The sequence below is a fragment of the Jatropha curcas genome, chromosome 2, assembly GCF_041381405.1.
Source record: "Jatropha curcas cultivar XTBG-Jc1 chromosome 2, XTBG_Jcur_1.0, whole genome shotgun sequence".
Taxonomy (NCBI): Eukaryota; Viridiplantae; Streptophyta; class Magnoliopsida; order Malpighiales; family Euphorbiaceae; genus Jatropha; species Jatropha curcas.
Window position 1 is genome coordinate 32,050,240 of NC_143152.1, and position 20,973 is coordinate 32,071,212.

At 33.7% G+C, this 20,973-nt stretch overlaps 5 protein-coding genes across 13 annotated transcripts; 2 read left to right on the plus strand and 3 right to left on the minus strand.

The window, feature by feature from the left end:
* Positions 1–124: 124 nt before the first annotated feature.
* LOC105647584 (tagatose-6-phosphate ketose/aldose isomerase, putative (Mog1/PsbP/DUF1795-like photosystem II reaction center PsbP family protein)) lies at positions 125–4,552 on the minus strand. 2 transcript variants are annotated; one of them, XM_012233721.4, is made up of 8 exons: positions 4,116–4,534; positions 3,520–3,599; positions 3,230–3,290; positions 2,540–2,597; positions 2,264–2,321; positions 1,004–1,076; positions 597–714; positions 125–487 (listed from the first exon to the last, which is right to left on the minus strand). In XM_012233721.4, exons 1-7 carry the CDS (start codon positions 4,431–4,433, stop codon positions 622–624), a joined length of 741 nt encoding a protein of 246 aa, XP_012089111.1. In that variant the 5' UTR covers positions 4,434–4,534; the 3' UTR covers positions 125–487; positions 597–621. The 2 variants fall into 2 exon arrangements, with proteins under 2 accessions (XP_012089111.1, XP_089573841.1); XM_089717715.1 differs by lacking the exons at positions 3,230–3,290; positions 3,520–3,599 and having other exon boundaries at positions 4,116–4,552.
* Positions 4,553–4,794: 242 nt separating this feature from the next.
* On the plus strand, positions 4,795–7,793 carry TLP18.3 (thylakoid lumen 18.3 kDa protein). Of its 2 annotated transcripts, XM_012233716.3 has the most exons (4): positions 4,795–5,369; positions 5,495–5,687; positions 6,274–6,521; positions 7,434–7,793. In XM_012233716.3, exons 1-3 carry the CDS (start codon positions 4,923–4,925, stop codon positions 6,519–6,521), a joined length of 888 nt encoding a protein of 295 aa, XP_012089106.1. In that variant the 5' UTR covers positions 4,795–4,922; the 3' UTR covers positions 7,434–7,793. The 2 variants fall into 2 exon arrangements, with proteins under 2 accessions (XP_012089106.1, XP_012089107.1); XM_012233717.4 differs by lacking the exon at positions 7,434–7,793 and having other exon boundaries at positions 6,274–6,714.
* Positions 6,810–10,017, minus strand: LOC105647582 (GDSL-like Lipase/Acylhydrolase superfamily protein). Of its 2 annotated transcripts, none has more exons than XM_012233719.3 (5): positions 9,714–10,017; positions 8,070–8,270; positions 7,734–7,900; positions 7,346–7,616; positions 6,810–7,247 (listed from the first exon to the last, which is right to left on the minus strand). In XM_012233719.3, exons 1-5 carry the CDS (start codon positions 9,952–9,954, stop codon positions 6,979–6,981), a joined length of 1,149 nt encoding a protein of 382 aa, XP_012089109.1. In that variant the 5' UTR covers positions 9,955–10,017; the 3' UTR covers positions 6,810–6,978. The 2 variants fall into 2 exon arrangements, with proteins under 2 accessions (XP_012089109.1, XP_012089108.1); XM_012233718.4 differs by lacking the exon at positions 9,714–10,017 and adding an exon at positions 8,583–8,977.
* Positions 10,018–10,571: 554 nt separating this feature from the next.
* LOC105647580 (ATP binding microtubule motor family protein) lies at positions 10,572–15,307 on the minus strand. Of its 4 annotated transcripts, none has more exons than XM_012233715.4 (16): positions 15,156–15,307; positions 14,650–14,769; positions 14,418–14,520; positions 14,281–14,324; positions 13,809–13,838; positions 13,599–13,721; positions 13,477–13,502; positions 13,200–13,281; positions 12,736–12,777; positions 12,625–12,658; positions 12,377–12,449; positions 12,080–12,299; positions 11,907–11,998; positions 11,528–11,642; positions 11,277–11,456; positions 10,572–11,051 (listed from the first exon to the last, which is right to left on the minus strand). In XM_012233715.4, the coding sequence occupies exons 2-16, from the start codon at positions 14,761–14,763 to the stop codon at positions 10,881–10,883; spliced, it is 1,449 nt and encodes a 482-aa protein (XP_012089105.1). In that variant the 5' UTR covers positions 14,764–14,769; positions 15,156–15,307; the 3' UTR covers positions 10,572–10,880. The 4 variants fall into 4 exon arrangements, with proteins under 4 accessions (XP_012089105.1, XP_020540272.1, XP_020540273.1 ...); XM_020684613.3 differs by having other exon boundaries at positions 11,907–12,013; XM_020684614.3 differs by having other exon boundaries at positions 14,281–14,327.
* Positions 15,308–17,098: 1,791 nt separating this feature from the next.
* LOC149498642 (S-adenosyl-L-methionine-dependent methyltransferases superfamily protein) lies at positions 17,099–20,669 on the plus strand. 3 transcript variants are annotated; one of them, XM_089717580.1, is made up of 10 exons: positions 17,099–17,300; positions 17,430–17,499; positions 17,675–17,851; positions 17,944–18,007; positions 18,096–18,183; positions 18,448–18,532; positions 18,873–18,929; positions 19,209–19,325; positions 19,762–19,865; positions 20,086–20,669. In XM_089717580.1, exons 1-10 carry the CDS (start codon positions 17,200–17,202, stop codon positions 20,447–20,449), a joined length of 1,227 nt encoding a protein of 408 aa, XP_089573706.1. In that variant the 5' UTR covers positions 17,099–17,199; the 3' UTR covers positions 20,450–20,669. The 3 variants fall into 3 exon arrangements, with proteins under 3 accessions (XP_089573706.1, XP_089573707.1, XP_089573708.1); XM_089717581.1 differs by having other exon boundaries at positions 17,101–17,300; positions 19,795–19,865; XM_089717582.1 differs by having other exon boundaries at positions 17,101–17,300; positions 17,723–17,851.
* The last annotated feature ends 304 nt before the right edge of the window (positions 20,670–20,973 follow it).

Sequence of the window (20,973 nt, forward strand, 5' to 3'; positions counted from 1 at the left end):
ATTATAAGATTGTAGTTGGTTAGGTGGGATTAAAATTTAATCAAAGAAATTAATCTATTTACACAAAATTGCGATATAATGTGATTGTGTATTTCTCTTAATTTCATCAATAAATTGCTAAAAATTAATAAAGTAAATAAAAGTTGCCATTAGGATGAAGTCACTGAAAATTGATGTGTGGCCAATTAGTCATGTTGTAGATTCCACATACAAGAAGGAATCCAAGAAGCTCATTAAAAAACAAAACAAAATAAAATAAAACAAAATTTCTGAGGCCAAAACTCTCCCAAGGCAAGATAAGCTACTTCTGCCAAATCTCTTCTGTTCTTGATTCCCAAAAGCTGAGAATGTAGGTCAAAACATTGACTTGAAATACAGATTTCATGTTGCAATATTTGGTAGGGGTAACAAACTTGCATCTGGTCTTTTGCTTTCACAAAAAGATTCCAAATATCCAACCGGATTAAAATAGCTGGAAACCTAATCGCTGTCCCAAAAATAAAAGAAAAGAAATCAAAAAGGTGAGAAGAGAGGGTGAAGACTAATAAATCGAAGAACTAAATAGATAGGGTGATATGCAAAAGTAATTTACCGACCTGCAAAATTGAGATATTGGCAAGTCTAAAGAACTGTTAATGAAATAGCTGCGGAGCGAAGCTTCACACCATCACTGTCCCATTTAGACTGTGGGGCAGTTGCTCCAGCAATTATTGCCTGCATTAAATTACTTGATGGTATAGATTCAGGAAAAAATAGAAATGATAACAAAATTAAAATACGGTTAATGATTTACTTAAGTTAGAAAATAAGGGTAAGAAGGCAAGTTAATCTAAGAGATTTCAGAATAAACAAGTTCAAGTTTAGCAAATCGTGGTTTCCAATCTGTGGCACGGGGTTGGTTTCACGCTGCTTTCCTAAGGCATTTTGCAAGGACTACACAATGTTTGTGAAAGATATGCAGCAAGTAATCAATGTTCTAAGAGTAAAAAGTGTATGCTTCAACCTTTCCACTGTTAACTGCAGCTACTAATGCCGCATGTTGTTCATCTCTACCAAATTCATAGAAATAATAAGTCCTGAAATGAATCAAGTGATGGAACAGCATAGGTTAGAAAAAGCATTGGATAAATAATATGTAAAGTCTGCTTTTCATGTCTGAATAATGATTTCTTTATGAACTAATTATATATATAAAAAAAAAGGCTTCAACTTTAGCAATTATTGCAATTCTATTAACTTCAAATTTTGACAATGCTATGCAGTTCCGGTCAAATTTTTGCAATGCTATCTCGTGTCAATTCCAGCATGAACTTGTGGGCAAGGATAAATATGCACATGCCAGTGTCACATAAGAAGAAAATAATTTCTCCAACAGAGATGACTCCATCTCTAGGTTTGGGGGCAAAGAAAATCCCCAACCTTTACCATTTGCCAGGTCGTATCCTAATCTCTGCCAAATTATCTCAAAAGAATTAAAATTCCGTTGTGAAGACACAAAAGAATTTCTCAAACTGGTCATTCTTAAACTCTTGTTTCATCTCATAATGCAAAGCCGAATACCTATTGGACCGTCTGCCATCAATGCAAGATGCAATATTATGAGTATCTCGGAGTTAATATTAATCATTATCTCCCATGTCCTATTTCCCATGAGACATTTATAGCTGTTGACGCAGGCCCCTTCTTTCAAATGGTTCTTAATTTTCCACCAAATCGAATTTTTCTCAGAAATGTCCAATCTCAAATCATTAAGCTGCTGGTACAAAAACCTTGGATTCCTTTTGTTTCCCTCATCAACTAATAACGTCGTCCATTGTTTTGGATAAATTTTACTTTATTTGAAAAAAAAAAAGAAAAATCTTATTTGGCCTGTTCATTTAAGAATCACCTGCCATGTCAACAACCTGGGGTGCAATATGGCCTGAGAATTGACAGGTGATAATGTTGCAGAAATTTGAAAGGAGATGCACAACCTTACTAAATTGCTAATATTGCAAAAAGCGCTAAAGCTGATGCACTTCTTTTTGTTATTTGGGCCTTTTTAATTAATCATTTTAAGTAAACACTTGTGCAGATTCTGAACAGGTATTCTCAACATCTAATTAAAGGAAATGATCTCCGTTTATTGCTGACTCATGAAGAAAACATGGTATGCTTGATGACAATATAACCACTACTTCCTATTTTCTGTGATGGTACCACATCTAATTTAATGGCATTGTTTACCAATTTTAGCTAGATTCCACTGGAAAGATAAAATTACCTGAAACCTTCATCTTCCTTTATTTTTATTGTTCGAGCAGAGAATAAAGTTGACCCACCTACCATTGTAGCATTAGGAAAACATAAAACCAGAGCATAACAAAGATCAGAAGAGAACTTAAAAGTCATTATTACAAATAAAAACTGAAGAACAGGGAGGTAAGAAACGACATGAATTTATTTGTAAACCATCAAAAAGAAGAAGATTTATACATGTGATTTTCAGGTGTAAAGAATGTAAAATACAAGAATAACAGAATTCAAAGCATAAACACACCTGGAACAAAGATTTTTGCAGCCTCCTTCAATGAGCCTAAATCAGTAATATCCTTAGCCTGTTCAAGTTAGCAAGCTACATGAGTTACTTATGGAGTTATTCCATAAGATCTCAAATTGGAACAACTTTCAAATTAGGGATCCAGAAGGGATTGTTCATTCATGTTAATTGCTTTTCCCCCCTAACCTCAGAAGAAGGTAGAAAATAGAAAAGAAATAGATAATGACTTGTGAGAACTTGGTCAATTCCATCACAAAGCAATCCATTTTTGGAGTTAAAAGTTGTGGATTTACTGTAAAAGAGTAGCATTTCACCATGAAAATATGATGTTCAATTGGAGACAACATTATTTTGGACTTCTAATCTTGAGATATTATTACACAACTATGCATCTCACTGGCTAAACTATTTATGTTAGTAAGAGTGAAGAACAAAAACAGCATATTCTTATCATCCACAAAACAAATTGCAAGCCTCAAAAGCAAATCTCCTCACCTCCCAATTCTTAATGGTGCATTACATAAACCAAGATGAATTCTATGAGGCTAGCAGTTGTAGTATTGAAAATCAACAGCATAGTTCAGAAGTTTACAACAGTTAACATGTATAGTCAAGGTTCATCCAGTGAAATTGATGAATGAATATGCTAGAAAAAAACAGCATAATTCCCACGATCATTGCCACACAAACCTCTAAGAAGGTAATTTTGAGTTGATTGGTGGGACGAATGACCACACTTAGAACTTCATATCTATAGAAGCAATAAGCCAAGAAAAAAAAAATCAAAAAAAAAAAAAAAAGTAGAAGTATGAAACAGAAGTATGAGACTACGAGTATCATTAAGACATACAGTAATAAGTAAATAATGATCAGAAATATGAGAAGCCCATGACAGAAGATAAGTTTTTGAAAATCTTGTACGAGTGAATAAAAGTAAATAAAAGCATCAAAGGAATGCAACTTTATTTAAACTTGTATACCCATCCGGGGATGCAAAACGTGCAGCATAAGTCTTTGGCTTTGCCTTATCTCCGTATAAAGACAGTCCAGCATTGTAATCCTAAAAACAATGAAAAACTAACATCTGTCAATGAAGACACAGAGAACAATACAAATTTAAATTCGGTATTCCCTCAGACCAAGATAAAAAGTTTTTGAAACAAAACATTGAAATGCTTTCTACATTTAGAGTTTCAAAGCTCACGGACACCAATGACCATTTGAGGTAAATTCGAAAATCTATTCAATCAACAATCTATATGCCACTCAATGCATTTAGCAAGAAAAATGGATCAACTAGCCCCAAATTACAACCGAAGAATCATTATCACTTGGAGTATTACAGTAATTGCTGAAGTGGCAAATTCCCAAAATGAGATCAATCAAATGGATACAACAATCCCACACAAGTCATCAATAATCAGGTGCAATTTCACATCATCTAATGGCAGCCAAAACACATATACCCATTTGTCAAAATTGATAATATGAAACCAAACTTCAAAATTGAATTAGCAACACTATTTGAGAAAAAAAAAAATCGAATTCCGGATTAAGGTGGATGTACATCATATACCTCTGGTTCCATGATGTCCTCAAACTGAGGAGGGACCCGGATGGCAAATCCATCGCCATAAAACTGGAACCAAGATTTGGTGTTGGCAATGCCTGAAAGTACCGATTTTGAAGGGGAAGAAGTTTCGGCTAAGGACTGTGCAAGCGGGTTTTGAGTAGTTAGGTAAATGACACCAAGTGATGTAGTTTTGAAGAAAAATTCTCTCTTGGAAACGCTGTTAAGGAAGGTACAGGTGTGTTTTCGGGCGTTGAAGATTATGGTGTTGGGATTTTGGAGAGGTTTTGGAGGGTGGAGAGAGAGGAAGAAGAGAATGGCCATGAGAGAAGGTGAGGTTGAATTTCATGGTCGTTAAAAAAGGAGGGAGATAATGTGGGGTAGGGCTAAGGGATTTTATATCTTGGATTCTCTCGACTCTTGAAAGGGTATTTTTGAGCTTTTGAATGAGAATTCGTAGGGATTTGTCATTTGAGCATTTCTTACATCTAAAAAAACAATCTTTAATCTTAGAAAAACGATCTTTTATTAATTAATCGTGCCTGTTTTATTTGTATGGCATCAATAAACAAATTATTTTGAAAAAATGCTAGCTTTTATGGCAATCCTGAATAGACCAAATTGTCCTCATGATTTTCCATGGCTAAGAGACATTATCCTCTTCAAAATTAAGCCAGCCAATCCAACACAAAGCAAATACAAACCACCCAATACCGTAAACCAAAGAAGATCCAGAAACTGATATCATAGAAAAAAACAGACTCTGTATCTCTCTTCCTCTGTCCACCATTACTGATCTGTTGCTCTCTTCCCATGGAAACCTTACTTTCCTCTCACTCTCTATCTCCTCTCTTTAACCCAAAATCTTCCTTCGCAAAAACCCATTTGCCACCTCAACTCCAATCAAGACCAAACTCACTCTCTCTTTCTAAAACCATCACTTGTAGCTTAAAGAAACAAAATCCACAATCTTGCACACCATTTTTGCAAATACCAAGGAATTGGGTCACTCATGCCCAACAAGGACTCACAGCTTTAGCTATCTCTTTGGCACTTAACTTTAGCCCACTATTGTACACTGGCAATGGACTAGCATCTGAATTTGATGTCATCAATGAAGGCCCACCAAAGGACTCCTACGTTGTTGATGATGCCGGTGTGCTTAGTAAAGTGACTAAATCTGATTTGAAGCAGCTTTTATCGGACCTGGAGGCTAGAAAGAATTTCAAGATTAATTTCGTCACTGTCAGAAAGCTTACTGTAAGTATGGAAAGTAATTATGCAAAAATTGGATTGCTTTATACCCTAATTTTGCTAAATTATAAATTTTAATTCTTTTTTGTCCGTTATTGGTAGTGAATAGAGATTATTATGTTTGGTTGCAGAGCAAAGCTGATGCTTTTGAGTATGCTGACCAAATTCTAGAGAAATGGTATCCAACTGTTGAAGAGGGAAACAATAAGGGAATTGTTGTTCTTGTAACTAGTCAAAAGGAAGGAGCAGTAACAGGAGGCCCTGCATTTGTCCAAGCTGTTGGAGAAAGTGTTCTTGACTCCACTGTCTCAGAGAATCTGCCTGGTAACTACGCTCTTACTTTAAATTTTTTAAGTTTGTTCTTTTCCTTCTCATGTGGTTATGTCTTTATTTCTCTATGTTTTTTGCAAGTAATTTAGGAATGTTTAGATGGATCCTTGATCCTTCCAATGTCGACTCCCAAGGCTTAATCCATATTTAACATTGCCATGACAGTGCATCGCTCCATCTCATCATAAGCACTATATCCATCTTTATCTGCTATAACTCACACATATAGTCAGCCTCCATTGTTATATGAGTCAGAGACTAAATCCTATTTTGCTTAGAAAAAATTCATTTCATTTAGATTGTGTGTGTCAGTGTTTTCACCAAGTTCCTTTATGCAAGCTGCGATGATATATACTATTTCAGATGTCATTGATCCTAGAGATTGGGAATGCATACATTGCTTGTATTTGCTCATGCTGCAAAACTTCTTGCGGGTTTAAATGTCATTAGTGTTAAAGATAAGGAATATCTTTGTAATGGTGAAATGTCCAAATTATTCATTTAATCATGAGCAACACTTAATATGTGTTAGTTAAGATGTGCCATTCATGCTGATTAAATAACTGGTTTGCAATTCCAGTATTGGCAACAGAAGAGAAGTACAATGAAGCAGTGGTTACTAGTGCTAAAAGGTTAGCCGCTGCCATTGATGGGCTTCCTGATCCTGGTGGCCCTAAGTTCATGGACAATAAGCGAGAATCTAACTTCAAAACCAGGGAAGAGACAGAAGAGAAGAGGGGACAATTCGCTCTAGTGGTTGGAGGTCTATTGGTGATTGCTTTTGTGGTTCCGATGGCACAATACTATGCTTATGTTTCCAGGAAATAGGTAAACTTTGTTAGGCTTGCCTCTCAAATTATTCCCTTTTAAGTTTCAGAGAAACTCGGTGGCATATAGTTGTACAAATGTTAATATTAAACTGGTCAATTAGAACATTAAAATTGGAGGGTAAGCACAAATCTTCAGTTTGTGCCAACGGAATGTGTATTGGGAATGAAGGCTTGATGCATTATTATTTCAATGGTATCATAGGATGAAAAGCATGAGAAAAGGGATCAAACAGCTTCATTTCTGAGAAAATCGAGCCTTTACTCCATTGATTATAATACATGAGAATTATGCAAGCCATGTCAAATTGTATAAATTGAACTCATAGTATCCGAATTAACTTCCAGGCACAAAGTACAATATTTGTCAGAACTTAATATTATCAATGGCTTTAATTAGTTTCAGCCATCAAACAAATTAGGAAAAGAATAAATATCACTGTAAAGAAATTAGGTCTTTAGAACTTGAGATTGAGAAGGAAAGGCATTTTATCAGAGAAAGGCGGATCAGAATATTTTCCTGTGAGTATCTGTGATGAAACATATTGATTTGCAGCCTCAGTATAATGGATTCCATCCCAATTCACATACTCAGTACTATCATCGCATGCTTTGACTGAGACTGTAGTTCCATTCAAAACTTTTGTTTGCCCACAATTGATTCGACTATCATAGTTTAATGGTGGTCCTCCATAGCCACAGCAAGCCATTATGGGTTGCTCAAAACCTGCATATAGAAATCCAGAAAAAATCAAATTTCTTATCTTTCTTCATCTTCATGCATTTATTGTACAACTAATTTAAGAAGAGAGGAGGTACACTAACCATATCGAGAATAGTTTGCGATAAGGTTAGATTTAATTGTATAGATATCAACATATGTGACATTTGAATCGGTATATTGGTCCTGTAGTTTTTTGCAGAGAGCATGAAGCTGCAGATTAAAAAGTTTAGCAGCTTGATTATGCCCACTGACACATCCAAGGTCATCAAGCTTTGATGGATCAGTTCCGAATTTGGCAACATTTTGAGGCAAGCATCCAAGAGGACCTGTGTTGTGTATCCAAAACTTTCTTGCTCCTTGATCATATAATTTCTGCAGCAAGAAAAGGCAAAGCCAACTAAATATCAAACAGTTGAGAATTTGATGTTTTCTTCCTTCCAATATAAGACACTAATTAAAGAGAAGATATTAAGTGTTAATGAAGCAAACCTTGATTCCAGCTTCAAATTCTACTAAAATATTTGGAATTGATGCAACTATTTGATCAAATGTTTGGGAATAGAATGCACCAGCAAGATCATTTTGCCCTATATCAAACATGTATAGGGCATTCTGAAAGTAATCTTCTGTTGGGAGATACTTATCAAATTTCCTACCTACAAAATAAGAAAATACACAAATAAATAATTTACTTCTTTACATATTTAAGCATGACTTTTCTGAAAACTATGTTCATTTTTATCAGTCTGAGTGCAGAACATAACCAATCAAGCTTTCAAGGTTCAACAAATCAAAGGTTTCATATGAAAAATCTAATTTACGCACCTTTGGCTATCAATTCAAGAGCCCTTGCTTTGAATCGAAGGAACTGATTCACTTGAACTCCAAGCGAAAACGGGCTGACTGATGTTGCAGTTGCTGGAAGTATTTTAGATCCTGCAGCTGCAAAGTTGCATCCTTTCCGAAAATTTGGTAACCCAACAGACTCCAAATATGCATTTAGGAAAGGAAGATCCATTGCGTCCACTACAATCATATCCAAACAAGATTTAAAAACAGAAAATATAAAAACATAGACTCTGTTGGCAATAGTTCTTTTTTTCTACTTGAAAACAGAGAAAACAGGGGAATATGTACAGAATGAAAATTAAAAATGGAGTGTGCATCGATATAACTATTAGCTGTATGTTTTCTTTTTTCAAATAATGCTATAAATTCACATACATTTCTCATAGACCCACTAAAATTTCTTCATGAAAACAGAGGAAACAGAGCATTATCCAAAGGAAAAACAGAGATAAGATTACTATAAATTGGAAAGCAATGTGAGAGATTTACTGAGGAAATCTATTGTGAGACGGCCATCGCAGTATCTCCCAGATGGATTTTGGAAATAAATTTTTCCATACGGTGGATTGATGCTTTCAAAGCCAGCAGCAATAAGGTTACCAGTGTCAGAATTGGAATCACCAAAGTTAAAAACAGCAGGAAAATTGAAGTCTATGGAATGAACAAGAGGGAAAAAGTAGATGACAGAGATGAATTTGAAAATGTGAAGGAAACGATTATTGGTTGCCATGGACAGGGTAGGAGCTGTAGAGTGAGAGGATCTGTTTTAATCCAAAACAAAGATCAAGAAAAAGGAAGATGATGAGAGAAATGGATATGTAGCTGTCATAAAGATGTTAGTTACCAACCGCTAGAGAGAAAGGAAAAAAATGGTGGTGGGTCAATTGTGTAGAATAAAAGTAAAAAGGCAGGCAAGAAAGCAACATTAATTTTTGTTTGGTTCTGACTTGTGTTTGTCCCTACGCATGCTTAAATCTTAATATAGCTTAATAGATAGATAAGTATTATTTATTATTTAATTATTTAACAGTAAAATATAATTTTATTATTATTATTATTATTAAACATTATTTCTAACAAAATATAGAAAATAAAAGGAAAAAATTTAAAAATTTCTATACTAAATATATTAATCCCAAATAAAAAATATTTTCATATAATTTTAACATATATAACTTAATTATATTACAAATATAGGATATGTGATATATCTGTTTATAGAAAAAAATTTTACCAACAAGTTTAAAAACTTAAAAGTGGTGGAATATATCTATTTAAAGAAAATAATTTTTTTTAAAAAATATACATATTCAATTAAAACATAGAAAAATTTAAAAAATAAATATTATAGATAAATATCTAATAGAAAAATAAAGAAATTTATACACATAAATATGGATATTTTACTTATGTGAGAAAACCTCAACAGGATTAAACAGTGCCTGATAATAAGAACCAGATATTAGTGATATATACTATGAATATTTTACATATAAGGAAATATCAAAAAAATTTGGAAGTAGTATATATCTATTTAGAGAAAACTATCTAACTACAGTGGTAAACGAAATGCTTTTTTTTTATTTTTTATGTATGCATAGTTAAAGGTAGAAACTTTACTTAGAAAGTCAACAATGAGACGGCCATCACAGAACCTCCCTGATGGAGTTTTGAAGTAAAATTGTCCATTAGGTGATTCAAGGAGAATGCCAAGGCCAGCAACAAGGTCACCGGTGTCGGAGTTAGAATCGCCGAAGTTAAAAACTGCTGGATAATTAAAATCAATCGATTTTGCTTTCAATGGAGGGATGATGAAGAATAGTAGGGCAAGAAGATGAACAGCATAGATTCTAGCAGCCATGCTCAGTCAGTTGTGTTTACCAAATCCCAGATATCTCAGAACTCAGAAGGACATGTATTGTTACGAGACAGTTGATGTTTTTAATGTGCATGGTAAACGTTTGCTTTGAAGTATGGATTATTAAAAAGCAAAATGAGAACCAAAAGCAAAGTAATTTTTCCAATTTTGTTTTGTGGATCTTTGAGTGATGAAAAATAGCACTGTATAAAACTAATTGAAGAAAGAAAATGGTTTAATTTGGTTAAATTTCGAGACAATGAAAAACTGAGGCATTCCACAAGTGAGACAAACCCGGGCACCACTGTGCAAGCAAAGAGTTGAATTTCCCTTCCACGAATAGCATACTTTAAGTCTTCAATTTACTCCAATAGTTATCTTGTGTGCACGCACAAGACTACAGCTAATATCGCATTGAACTGCACTCAAATCTGAAAGCTCTTTAGATTACTGAACATTTTTGTCTTCTCATGTAGAGTTCAAGCTTATTCAAGATCAACAACAATGAGCATGTATAAAGAAAGCTGACAGCTCGTCTACACGACCAAAGACGATTAGACATGCCCATAAATTATTGATCGTCATTTAAAGAACGGTGAAATCAGTTTGTTCGTGTAGTGTGGAAATGGTAAAACATGAACTAATATTAATATATACAGTTTGTCATCAAACAAGCAATAGAACACGAATCAAAACATTTTGTACTGAAATTGTTAAAAAAAAAAAAAAAGCTCGGAAGGTTCGCTGCTCATAAAAATACGCCATAGAATCTGAGAGATGCCTAAACCCCCTTGAATTTCAGATGGAATTGAAATATTTATTTAACATCTAGATTTACAATATGGTCATGTTGACACTGTAAACTAGACGCAGTATCTACTTCTAATTCTTGTGATGAATGGCAACCCCTCACAACTGTGCAAGCTATCTCATTTGAGCATTTTAGGAAGGGGAAATGATCTGACCCATAACATAGAGGAGCTTAGAATGTCCAAGATCTTTCTCATGACACTTGCATTTTCTATTGTCTCCTTGTGCTCATCATTTGACTTTTTAGCAGCTGCTATTCTGGATTTAAGAGCCTTGTTCTCACTTTGAAGCTGCAAAATAAAATCTTATGGAACTTCATATATCAAATAGAATATGAGCGTGCGCATGTGCATCTGTAATGTTTCATACTAATAACTCATTCAAACATGGAGTGAGACAATTTCTGAAAGTGCCTATCATGAACTCTTTTGAAGACATGGTATTGGCAGCCACAAATATCTTGAATAGTTATCCATTGTCATTGCAACGACATTATGCTCATGTATTTTACTCACCTCCTCAATGGAAAATACAAGCTCTTCCAAGGCTTGCTGCAATGAGGAAATTGTTCGTAGAGAAATATCTTCACAGGCAGATTCCAAATCATCAACTGAATTAGGATCAAATAATATTCCTTCCAGTCTGAATAGATCCTCGAGAAACTCCACATCTTCTACATCCAGTCTCTCCCTCAACTGCACAAAGTCAATCTGTATTAAAAGATAAAATGGCTATTGAACAATAATGTGACAACTTAGAGCCTCACCCTATTAAGAATTCTTTCACATGACTCATCTTTAGAGGGAACAACAGCCCCGTGCTGCTTGGCAAGTTTATCTTCAATGCGATTGACAAAAGGTGATGCCTTTATATGCTTTGCCCTGCCAAAATGTCAAATCCAAAAATGGACTGTCATGAAATGACAAAAAAAAAAAATGAAAATCATTTTGCTAGAATTAAAAGAACTTACTGGATTGCTGAAATTGTTTTGAGAGAACTTAAACCAATAATATAAAATCATTTGATTTATGACAGTTGAGGCTAAATGATTTCATTTAATAGAATCAGCGTTGCATCTACCTACTGTGACCTCTAATTTTATCTGTCATATGAGGAAAAACAGCCCAAGTTTTTTATTTCAATACCTTGTACCAAAGCGAAGGGTGGATAGAGTTTCTGTCGCATTTGAAGTACTCGGTGAACAACAACACAGCAATACAGTCCTAGAGTTCCCTCCCTGTAAGATGAGAAACTGCAGGTTGTCGATATAAAGTTTGTTACAAATGACGTGACATGGATTGCACTGACAAAGACTAACCAGAGCATCTTGGAGAATCCGAGTAAGCTTGGAATCACGATAAGGGATGTGGCTTGCTTTGGTTGGCGAACCACATGTCAGAGCATTTATTACATTTCCCAGGGCAGACAAAGATTTGTTGATAGTCTTTGCTTCTTCAAGAACTTTCCCTTCAGCTCCAGTTTTTTCTACCTTCTCTGACCCTGCTAAGTCCACAAGAACTACTTTTCCAGTTTTGGCCCTGCCGACAGCACAAAAATTTTGAAGATGAATTCATTTGAAACTTGATGACAGACAACAAAACAGAAACAACATTACCTCGTCTCAGTCAGTTCTCGCTGAACTGTGAAAATGTAAATACAATGGCTTCTACTGCTGGACATATTCATTTCTATCCACGTCAGGTGTCAACACAAAATAATTCTGAAGACTAATGGCAACTATACTCAACGAGAAAAGTAGGGGAGACAGCAGGTGATATATTTGCAGAATATTTCTTTTAAGCAAATGATATTAACAGGAAAGACATAAGTTGAAATGCATTAAGAACATAAAGAAAAAGATACGAGTCTCTCCAACTGCTCTGTTAACTATCCCACTCTGCAAAATCAACCTCTATATTAGAAGCTGGACTATTTACTAGAAAATGAAGTAGTTATGTGGAAACTTTATCTTACAGATAAGCATTGTAAAGCTTCTGCTGGGTCTGAAACAGAAATCTGAATGGCAAATTAAAAAACTCACAAGTGAGTGGACACGTAATTAAGAAGCACTTAATGAGCAAGTCATGAATATATATATTATGATATAGAGATACGATAAGTTATCTCAGTTTGAACAGCCAAGAGATGCCATGTCGCTTGTTGTGCCATATGATCAGTTTAAATATATTTACCAAAAAACAATCTTATAAAGTTCAAAACAAGATTACTGATTCGAAACATCCTTTAGTTGCATATGGCTTGGGAATTCAATCTACAAAGAGAGTAGCCAGTGAGGATGGACAAGTGAACAAAGACAACATAAAAGAAAAATTCCTGTTGCAATTTATTTAGAAAGAAAGCAGCATACCAAGAGATTTTACTTGAGAATTCTCAAAACTATGATTAAGCATAACATTTCATGCAAGAAATAAACTCGCCTCTGTTACTCCAGATAGTATTATTCCTTGCACTTTACTCTCCTTAATCAATATATTGTCCTTTGCTAAATCCAGAAGATCCCTAGAAAATGAAAAGCAGAGACATTCAGTGTTAAGAACAATCAAAGCAATAAGTTCACTAACATGTGTTGGAACATTTTACTGGGTTTAGCATATCATTTCTGTGATCATGGATTGGGGAATGAACAGTAAAAAATGAATTAAAGATGTTTTAGATAAAGTCATAATCTCAAGTAAAAATATGGGTCAAACGCACCTGACTTTCTCCATATAGATTTCCACCTAAAGACACACAAACAGTTGCCATATTTTTTAGTATGCGAGATAATCATATTGAAGCTAGCAAGTAGTCCAATTTAAAGTAAACATGTCTAATACCATTGACAACTTTATTGAGTGCTTGTCTGAACCATCAACAGATTTCGTACATTGAAATAGCCCATCTACTACTCTTGGAAGTAATCCTTTTGTCAACTCATCACGTTCTAGGATGTTAGGTCCCTAGTAATATGTTCAATTTCTCTGCGTATAAGGTTTAACATATATCGGCAACATTTATGGAACACATGTATGAGATCTTCATGTTACCTCCATACTATATGTCTTCCCGGCTCCTGTCTGTTAATAGATGCGCAATAAAATTTCAGTGTGAGACAGATAAATTAAACAAATTCATCATAGAACAGTGAAGGAAGTCCATTTTTATGCATGCAATGGCCCCCTGAATTAGTCAGTCAGTTGAATAATTTCTCCCTCATCTATTTAGATCACAATTTGTCGTCACTTGAAATCTTCTAAGCTAAAATCAATGAAGATAAGCTACGTAATTGATGAATGTGAACAAGAAAATTATTGCCTCATCAGAATTTTTAGCAGTTATTTCATTTCCTGATCTAGATAGGTCAATTAATTATACAGTGTGATCCAAGTACTTGAAAGAAATGCAAAATCCAATTCTAACAGGTGTATGGCATATATATTGAGATCTTACTTTTAGAATATTAAATATGAAAGCATAGGATCCCTGTAACCAAATTATAAACAAATAACAAAATCTCACCTGTCCGTAAGTGATGATTGTCCCATTTATTGCGTTAACAGCACCTGCTTCATACACATTAAACGTAGTTCAGGAACTCAAACCTACTTTTACAGCTCTGTTAAGCATAAAATCCAAAACTGAGTTCTGAGTTATACCTTGAATAATAGGCAGAGCTAAAAATTGATAGACATCAGATTGCACAGATTCTTTATAAAACACTCTATCAAAGCTAAAGGTAGACTCTTCTTCCTTTTCGTCCTAAAAAAAAAAAAAAATCAACAGAAATCGCCAAAACAATGGATCAATTCTTTCTGTATTTTGATAATTAATATATTAACAAAATATTGAATAGAATTATACAGCATTTCATTGTGGTAAGTGAAAGACCTTGAAAATGAAGGTTTCAGTGTCCAGACTGCGAATGCAAACGCTATCGCCATCATCTCTTTTCTCCTTTGAGCTCAAAGGCCTGAAGCGACAGCATACCGTTACATTTGACATCGCTTTCTGCGAATACAGAGGATTCCGTTCAAATTAATCATAAAAAATTAAACGAAAACCCAAAGAAAAATAAATGAAGAGACAGAAATGACTTGCTCTAATTCGTAATGAAGAAAATTGAAAGATGTTTGATTATGAGCTTAAAAACTGAGAAACAAGGGAAACAAAAACTTGAAATCTCGTATATTTAACTATCTTTGCTTTGATCGCCTAGAAACTTCTATGCAGTCCGTTTGGTTGTCGAGAAAGCAAAGGAAAATGAAGCAAAACCTGATTTCAGATATTACAAGAATTTGAGATGTGTTTGAAAGATAATAATCTCTTTTGTGCGTAAGCGAATAACTAAAAAAAGTCTTTAAAATTCAAAATTATCATCACGAAATTTATCATACAGAAACTCGCAGTTCTTGTGAATGCTCGATTGGCGGGAAAAGAAGCGTGAAAATGAAACTAGGCGGTTGAGCTTTGTGAGTTCATCGTGTCTGACACGCCGCGTTATTAACACGACGGCCTAAACAACTCGTCACCAAATTTGGTGAACTTTCTTATGGTCTCCTCACACTAGTAAGTGAGAAGACATACTACATTTAATTGACATCATACACTTATTTTTATTAATAAATTTATCATGCATTAATTCAATTTTAATCAGAAATTCTTCGAATTTTATCGAATATATATATATATATATATATATAAAATAATTATCCTAGGAGTCCTTTTATCGAAATTTTTTTATGTAACTTCGAGTTTTCTTTTATCTAAGTTTGAGTTTAAAATTTCTCAATCTGCCAAGCTTTAAGCTCAATTTGTTTCATTTACATATCTAATTATGAGTATACCATATCTTGTGGTATAAGATTGATATAGTTCGCTTTAAAGTTTGTGCCACTTACACTCTAATTTGAACTTTGTGACAAACATACCTCAAAATGAAAAAAAGTTAAGAGTATTTACGGTCTACAATTAAACCCAAACTCGAGTACATATATTTCATGGGACTCATAACTGAGTTTGAGTTAATTTAACTAGAACTTAAACCCAAACTTGAAACAATAATGTTGAAAAGTAAAAAAAAATTAAAATTAAAATTATCCTCATCTATCATTCGAGTACATCATTAATTATTACAAAATTTTTATTTTCACAAAAAGCAGTTAATTCGTAAAAGCATTTTGAGTTTGGACAATAGCTTCAAAATCAGTACGTTGATTTTTTTTATTTTAGTTCATATATGTTTATATATTGTGATAGACACATGTGGTATTGTGTATTAATTTATATATTTATTGTATGTGAGAAGTATAGTTGAGAATAAATTTTGAAAAATAAAAATTTTAACAATTTGAGAATCTAGGATTTGATGAATTATGAATAACTTATGCATGTTTAGAATTTATGTTGTAACCAACATTAACCCATGTACTCCATTATCTTCAGAATGTACATATATCAATATCATTTAAACTGAAAGATCCATTTAATTAGTTTAGCTTTACAAATAATTTGAATCAACTAGCAACATCGAGGTAATGATATTTCTCATTGTTTACAAATAGAAAATGGATTTTCCGTTAGGTTTAATGTTTTTTTTTTTTATTGCAAATCAATCCTTAATTTAATTTCCGGATGTAAACACTATTAACTTTTTATTTTGGGGGTACGATTGTCACAAAATTCAAATTAAAACTCCCAAATTCAAAGGTACAAGTGCATATTAAGCCAATATAGTTTTAGAAATTATGGATATTTTAGCACTTTTTCAGAAAATCAAATATTTAATCTTGTAAGAATTGTTTGTTAATAAAATTTAATTTAAGTACTTTTTTGAAAGGTATTTTAATATAAGTATTTATTTAGATAAGTAAGATTGAAATGAAATATTAATGTTAGATTAATTTTTTAAAAATATCACATAAATTAAAGAAAAAAAAATAATTATTGAAAATTATAATGCGATAGAGTAGTATATAACCAATTAGTCTAGTTGACATGTATTCTCTCTATTAAAAAATATAAGTTATTTTATGTTGATTATTTTGTAAGCTAGTTTCAAAGGTTTAATTAGTAATAAATGCTGTTTTTTTAATATGATCTTTATTATATTAGATACAATCTTTATAATTTATTTTTGAATTTAAATGAAGAGTAATTTTATAAAATTATCTTTGGTTTTTTAATAATTTATGAAAATTAATTATTTTTTTAATTAACGCGTAAAAAATCTTAAACGGGTTATTTTGCAGGACAAACGGGTATATGCACTAAGTACTAAAAAGGCCACTCACAATAACTTCCACGTGTCCAAACCATCGGAGCCAAACAGTGCATTAAAATTTGTTATTTTCCACCGCGTTCAAATTTCTCTTGCTCTTGCAAGGAAGCTCTATTTGCCTTCGTCTAAAACCCCACAAAACCCTACACTATCCGCTGGTCATGGCAGACCCAAAGCTCGATCCTAGCATTCCTCCGGGTCTTCACTTGGTATCTGCATTCCTTGCCATGGAGCCCACTGATTCCTTAATATCAATAGCAAGGTAAGCACTCAAGCGTCAATTAATCGTATATTTACGGAAATGCATTTGCATTAGCCATGAGGCTGGGAACTGATAGAAGTATTTATTTATTATTATTTTTTTGCACGTGTTGGATTGATTGAAAAGCAGAGCTTCTGGGGGAGGTTTGATTACAGGAAGAATGCAGAGGTTTATTTGGGACCATTGTATAAGCAAAGCGGTAAATAGTTTTCCTTATGCACCATAAGTTATTATTGATTGCGAATATTTAGTTTAATTGCAATTTTTATGTTCATGATTTGAATTGGAGAGAAGGAATTGAAATTTTTAAAAGAAGGATTTTTGGGACTCGAGGTTATCTTTTAAAGAATTAAGTGATTTTTGGTGATAAATAGGTCTGTTTCATGATCACAAAGCTTGGTTCAGTTGTGTCCACATTGCAGATTGGAGAAGGTAGTTCACATTACTTGAAGAATTTCATAAAGAAACTTATATTTGAGATTGAATCAAGCCGTATAACTGTGTTGGATGAGTTATATGAGCAATATGCTTACTACATGACTTCATTCAAGGTAAGGCGTCTTCTTGAAGAAGCATTCCTTATTGTGTTGATTTTCATGCTTAAGCACTTGAATTATGTTTAATTTGATTTCTATCCTTATAGGATGATCTTTCAGGCAAAGGAAATTCTAGGATCTGCAAATGCATTTCTTTTCTTTTCCCTGATGGTAATAAATAAAATCTTGTAATATTGGTTCACTGGTTATTTATAGTTCCACATCTGCTCTTCCTTAATTTATGATTCGACACTTTCAGGGTGGTCTGGACCTCCAAGTTTTTCAAAGTCAAGAAAGTTGGTGGTTCCACTACACTGTTCACTCAACATGCTCGAAGGAGACACTGGGTACCGTATGCTTCATTTCTTTTTTATGTATCCAATACATACGAATAATGCCCTTGTTGGGCATTGGATAATTAAAGTTGGGTTTTAAACTTCAGCATTGCTGGGGAGCATTCAGTCCTTGTTTTCTTTATTTTTTTTTTAATATTTTGTCACATCATATGTTATCTTTTATCAGCATTGTAAGAAGATTTCTGCTTTCTGTCTGTGTGTTTTTCGGACCACATAAACTGATGTATATTAGTTCCCATTTGCATGGTTGTGCAGGTGTGCTGTTTGGCCATCAAGTTTATATTTGTCAGAGTTTGTGCTTTCTTTTCCGGACATCTTCTCCAATAAATCATGTTTTGAGGTAAGTTACAATAGCAGGGTGTGTTCTCATATCTGAATTTTGAACCATAAAATGTGATTTATAGAAGTAATGAATAAGTTTAATTGTTGTAGTTTTTGCCTCCTATTGCTGTCTGATTATTTAATCTTTCATTTCATATCTTTATAGAGAAGATTAAAGTTATTTTTCGTTTTCCTTCCATAGAGTGGCATTTGATTTCCCTCCTACATTTCTCCAGTGTGCAAAACATAGAAGCCTTGTCTTTTGAGATTATTGTTAATTATTATTTTCTGTTTGGGACAATAGAATTATCCAATTTATGTTTTTTCAAGCTGTTCAGCTTACCCAAAAATGAATGCAGGTTGGTGCTGGTGTCGGTTTGGTTGGAATCTGTCTTTCTCATGTAAAAGCTTCTAAGGTATGCATTTCAGTATCATGTGCATGGCTTCAGAGAGAAGCACTGGTATCATTGAAAGAATTCTTTACTTTGGCTTTTCAGTTGGGTGTGTGGCCTTGTGCAACAAGAATAGGGCTGACGAGTCTAAAATCAGGAGGCTTAAAGTTATAGTTCAAGAAATAATTGTTGAAAACTTTCTTGTGGTCTGGGTGGTTGATATGACATAATATGGCTTGTTATGAAGTCACTTTACTTAATACAATGAAGAATGAACTTGAATTATCTGTGCATTTGATGCAGGTTATATTAAGCGATGGTGACTTGTCAACCTTGGCTAACATGAAGCTTAATTTGGAGTTGAACCACTTGAGAGCTGACAGCGGCATGCAAGCAGGATCTATGCAAGATCTGAATGTGGTGAGTAAACTTAAGGAATGGCATAAATTAAGTAATATCTATGAGTTTTGTGTATAAAGGAGATGAAGTGATTTGGTGATCACGACAATGTTTGTTCCTCCATCTAATGGTTTTTCACTTAAGCAAATAGTTGAGCATATTATTTTGTATCCCGTACGTTCTTCTGTTGATTTGAGGTCATGCAAAGCTAATTAGTTTGTTGCTTTATAAATTTAGCTATAATCTTGCATGTGCAAGTGGATTGTACCTAAATAAAATATATAGGAGATTTGCTGAGACAACTGAAAGGTGGTTGTTCTAGGTTCCATGTCCATTGGTAAGTTCTATGGAGTGAAATTTTATACTTCAAATTTTGTGGGTATTCTTCTTGAATCCTGAGGAAATTTAATAAAGATGAGAACCAAGTAATGATTATAGGAAATGATTATACAGACAGGAGGCAAAAGTTGAAATGGACAATATATCTCAGGTGAAATGCGTTCATATGCCTTGGGAATCTGCAACAAAGAATGAGCTTCAGGAGTTCATGCCTGACATCATGTGAGTGCTGTACTTGCCAATTTACTTTCCCCATTGTGTCTGTGCTCACGGTTAATTGCCAATATTAACTATCCAGGATTTTGCTAGCATGACATCCATCCATCCATGTAGTGTTCTGATGCAACAATATCTGTTAGTTTGTTATGAAAATTTAATTTTGCAATTTATTGGCATCTTATTACTAAAACTGTTGTCATATACCTCATTTATCTTTATACAGTTTGGGCGCAGATATAATCTACGATCCATCTTGCCTTCCATATCTTATTCAAGTACTTGTCATTCTTTTAAATCAAGCGAAAGCATGCCCTGAGTCTCAGACACAGAACGACTGTGATGATGTTTGTCGAGTTGAAGGACTTGATAATGGTTCTTCACATGGTGGACGGAAGAAAGGCCCTGTGGCTTATATTGCCTGTGTTATCCGCAATATTGAGACATTCTGTTATTTTCTCCGGCTTGCAGAGCAGGCTAACCTTACAGTCAAAGACATAACCGAAACACTAAGGCCAATGGATTTGCTTCCTTACATGCAGTCGTACAATAGATCGAGTATACGTTTATTTGATATTGCGGGCAAATAACAGCTCTTATTTTCCGTCGCTTTCATGATGTGTTTGGTACTTTGTCTTTTCTAATCCTACCTTATTGATCCTTCAACATTTTCTCTGTCCTATCCTCATACGTTCACGTTCTGCTGGATATTTTAGATAAGGATATTGTTCTTATTGTGATCTATCATGGAGATCTGTAATGTAATAGAAAATTCAACGTAATTGAATAATTAAATATAGTTTAGTTTAAGTACTATTAATCAATTAGTTGTTATTACTTTATTGTGATTGGCCTTCATGTGGGCTATGAATTCTGCCAAGCAAAAGTGTCGTAATGCTGTTTGGCCATTGGTTGCTCTGCTGGTTGGAATTTTTTTTTTTTTTATATAATAAAGTATATTTTTAAGAACAAAATTACCGATGTATCCTGCATTTATAAATATTGGTAAGTCAAATCATATAAATATAATGTAATTGAGTGCACGTCTTAAATAATTTTGTGTTTTGGAAAAAAAAAATTTTCTTGCATTTTTTTAAAATTTTATTAAAAATGT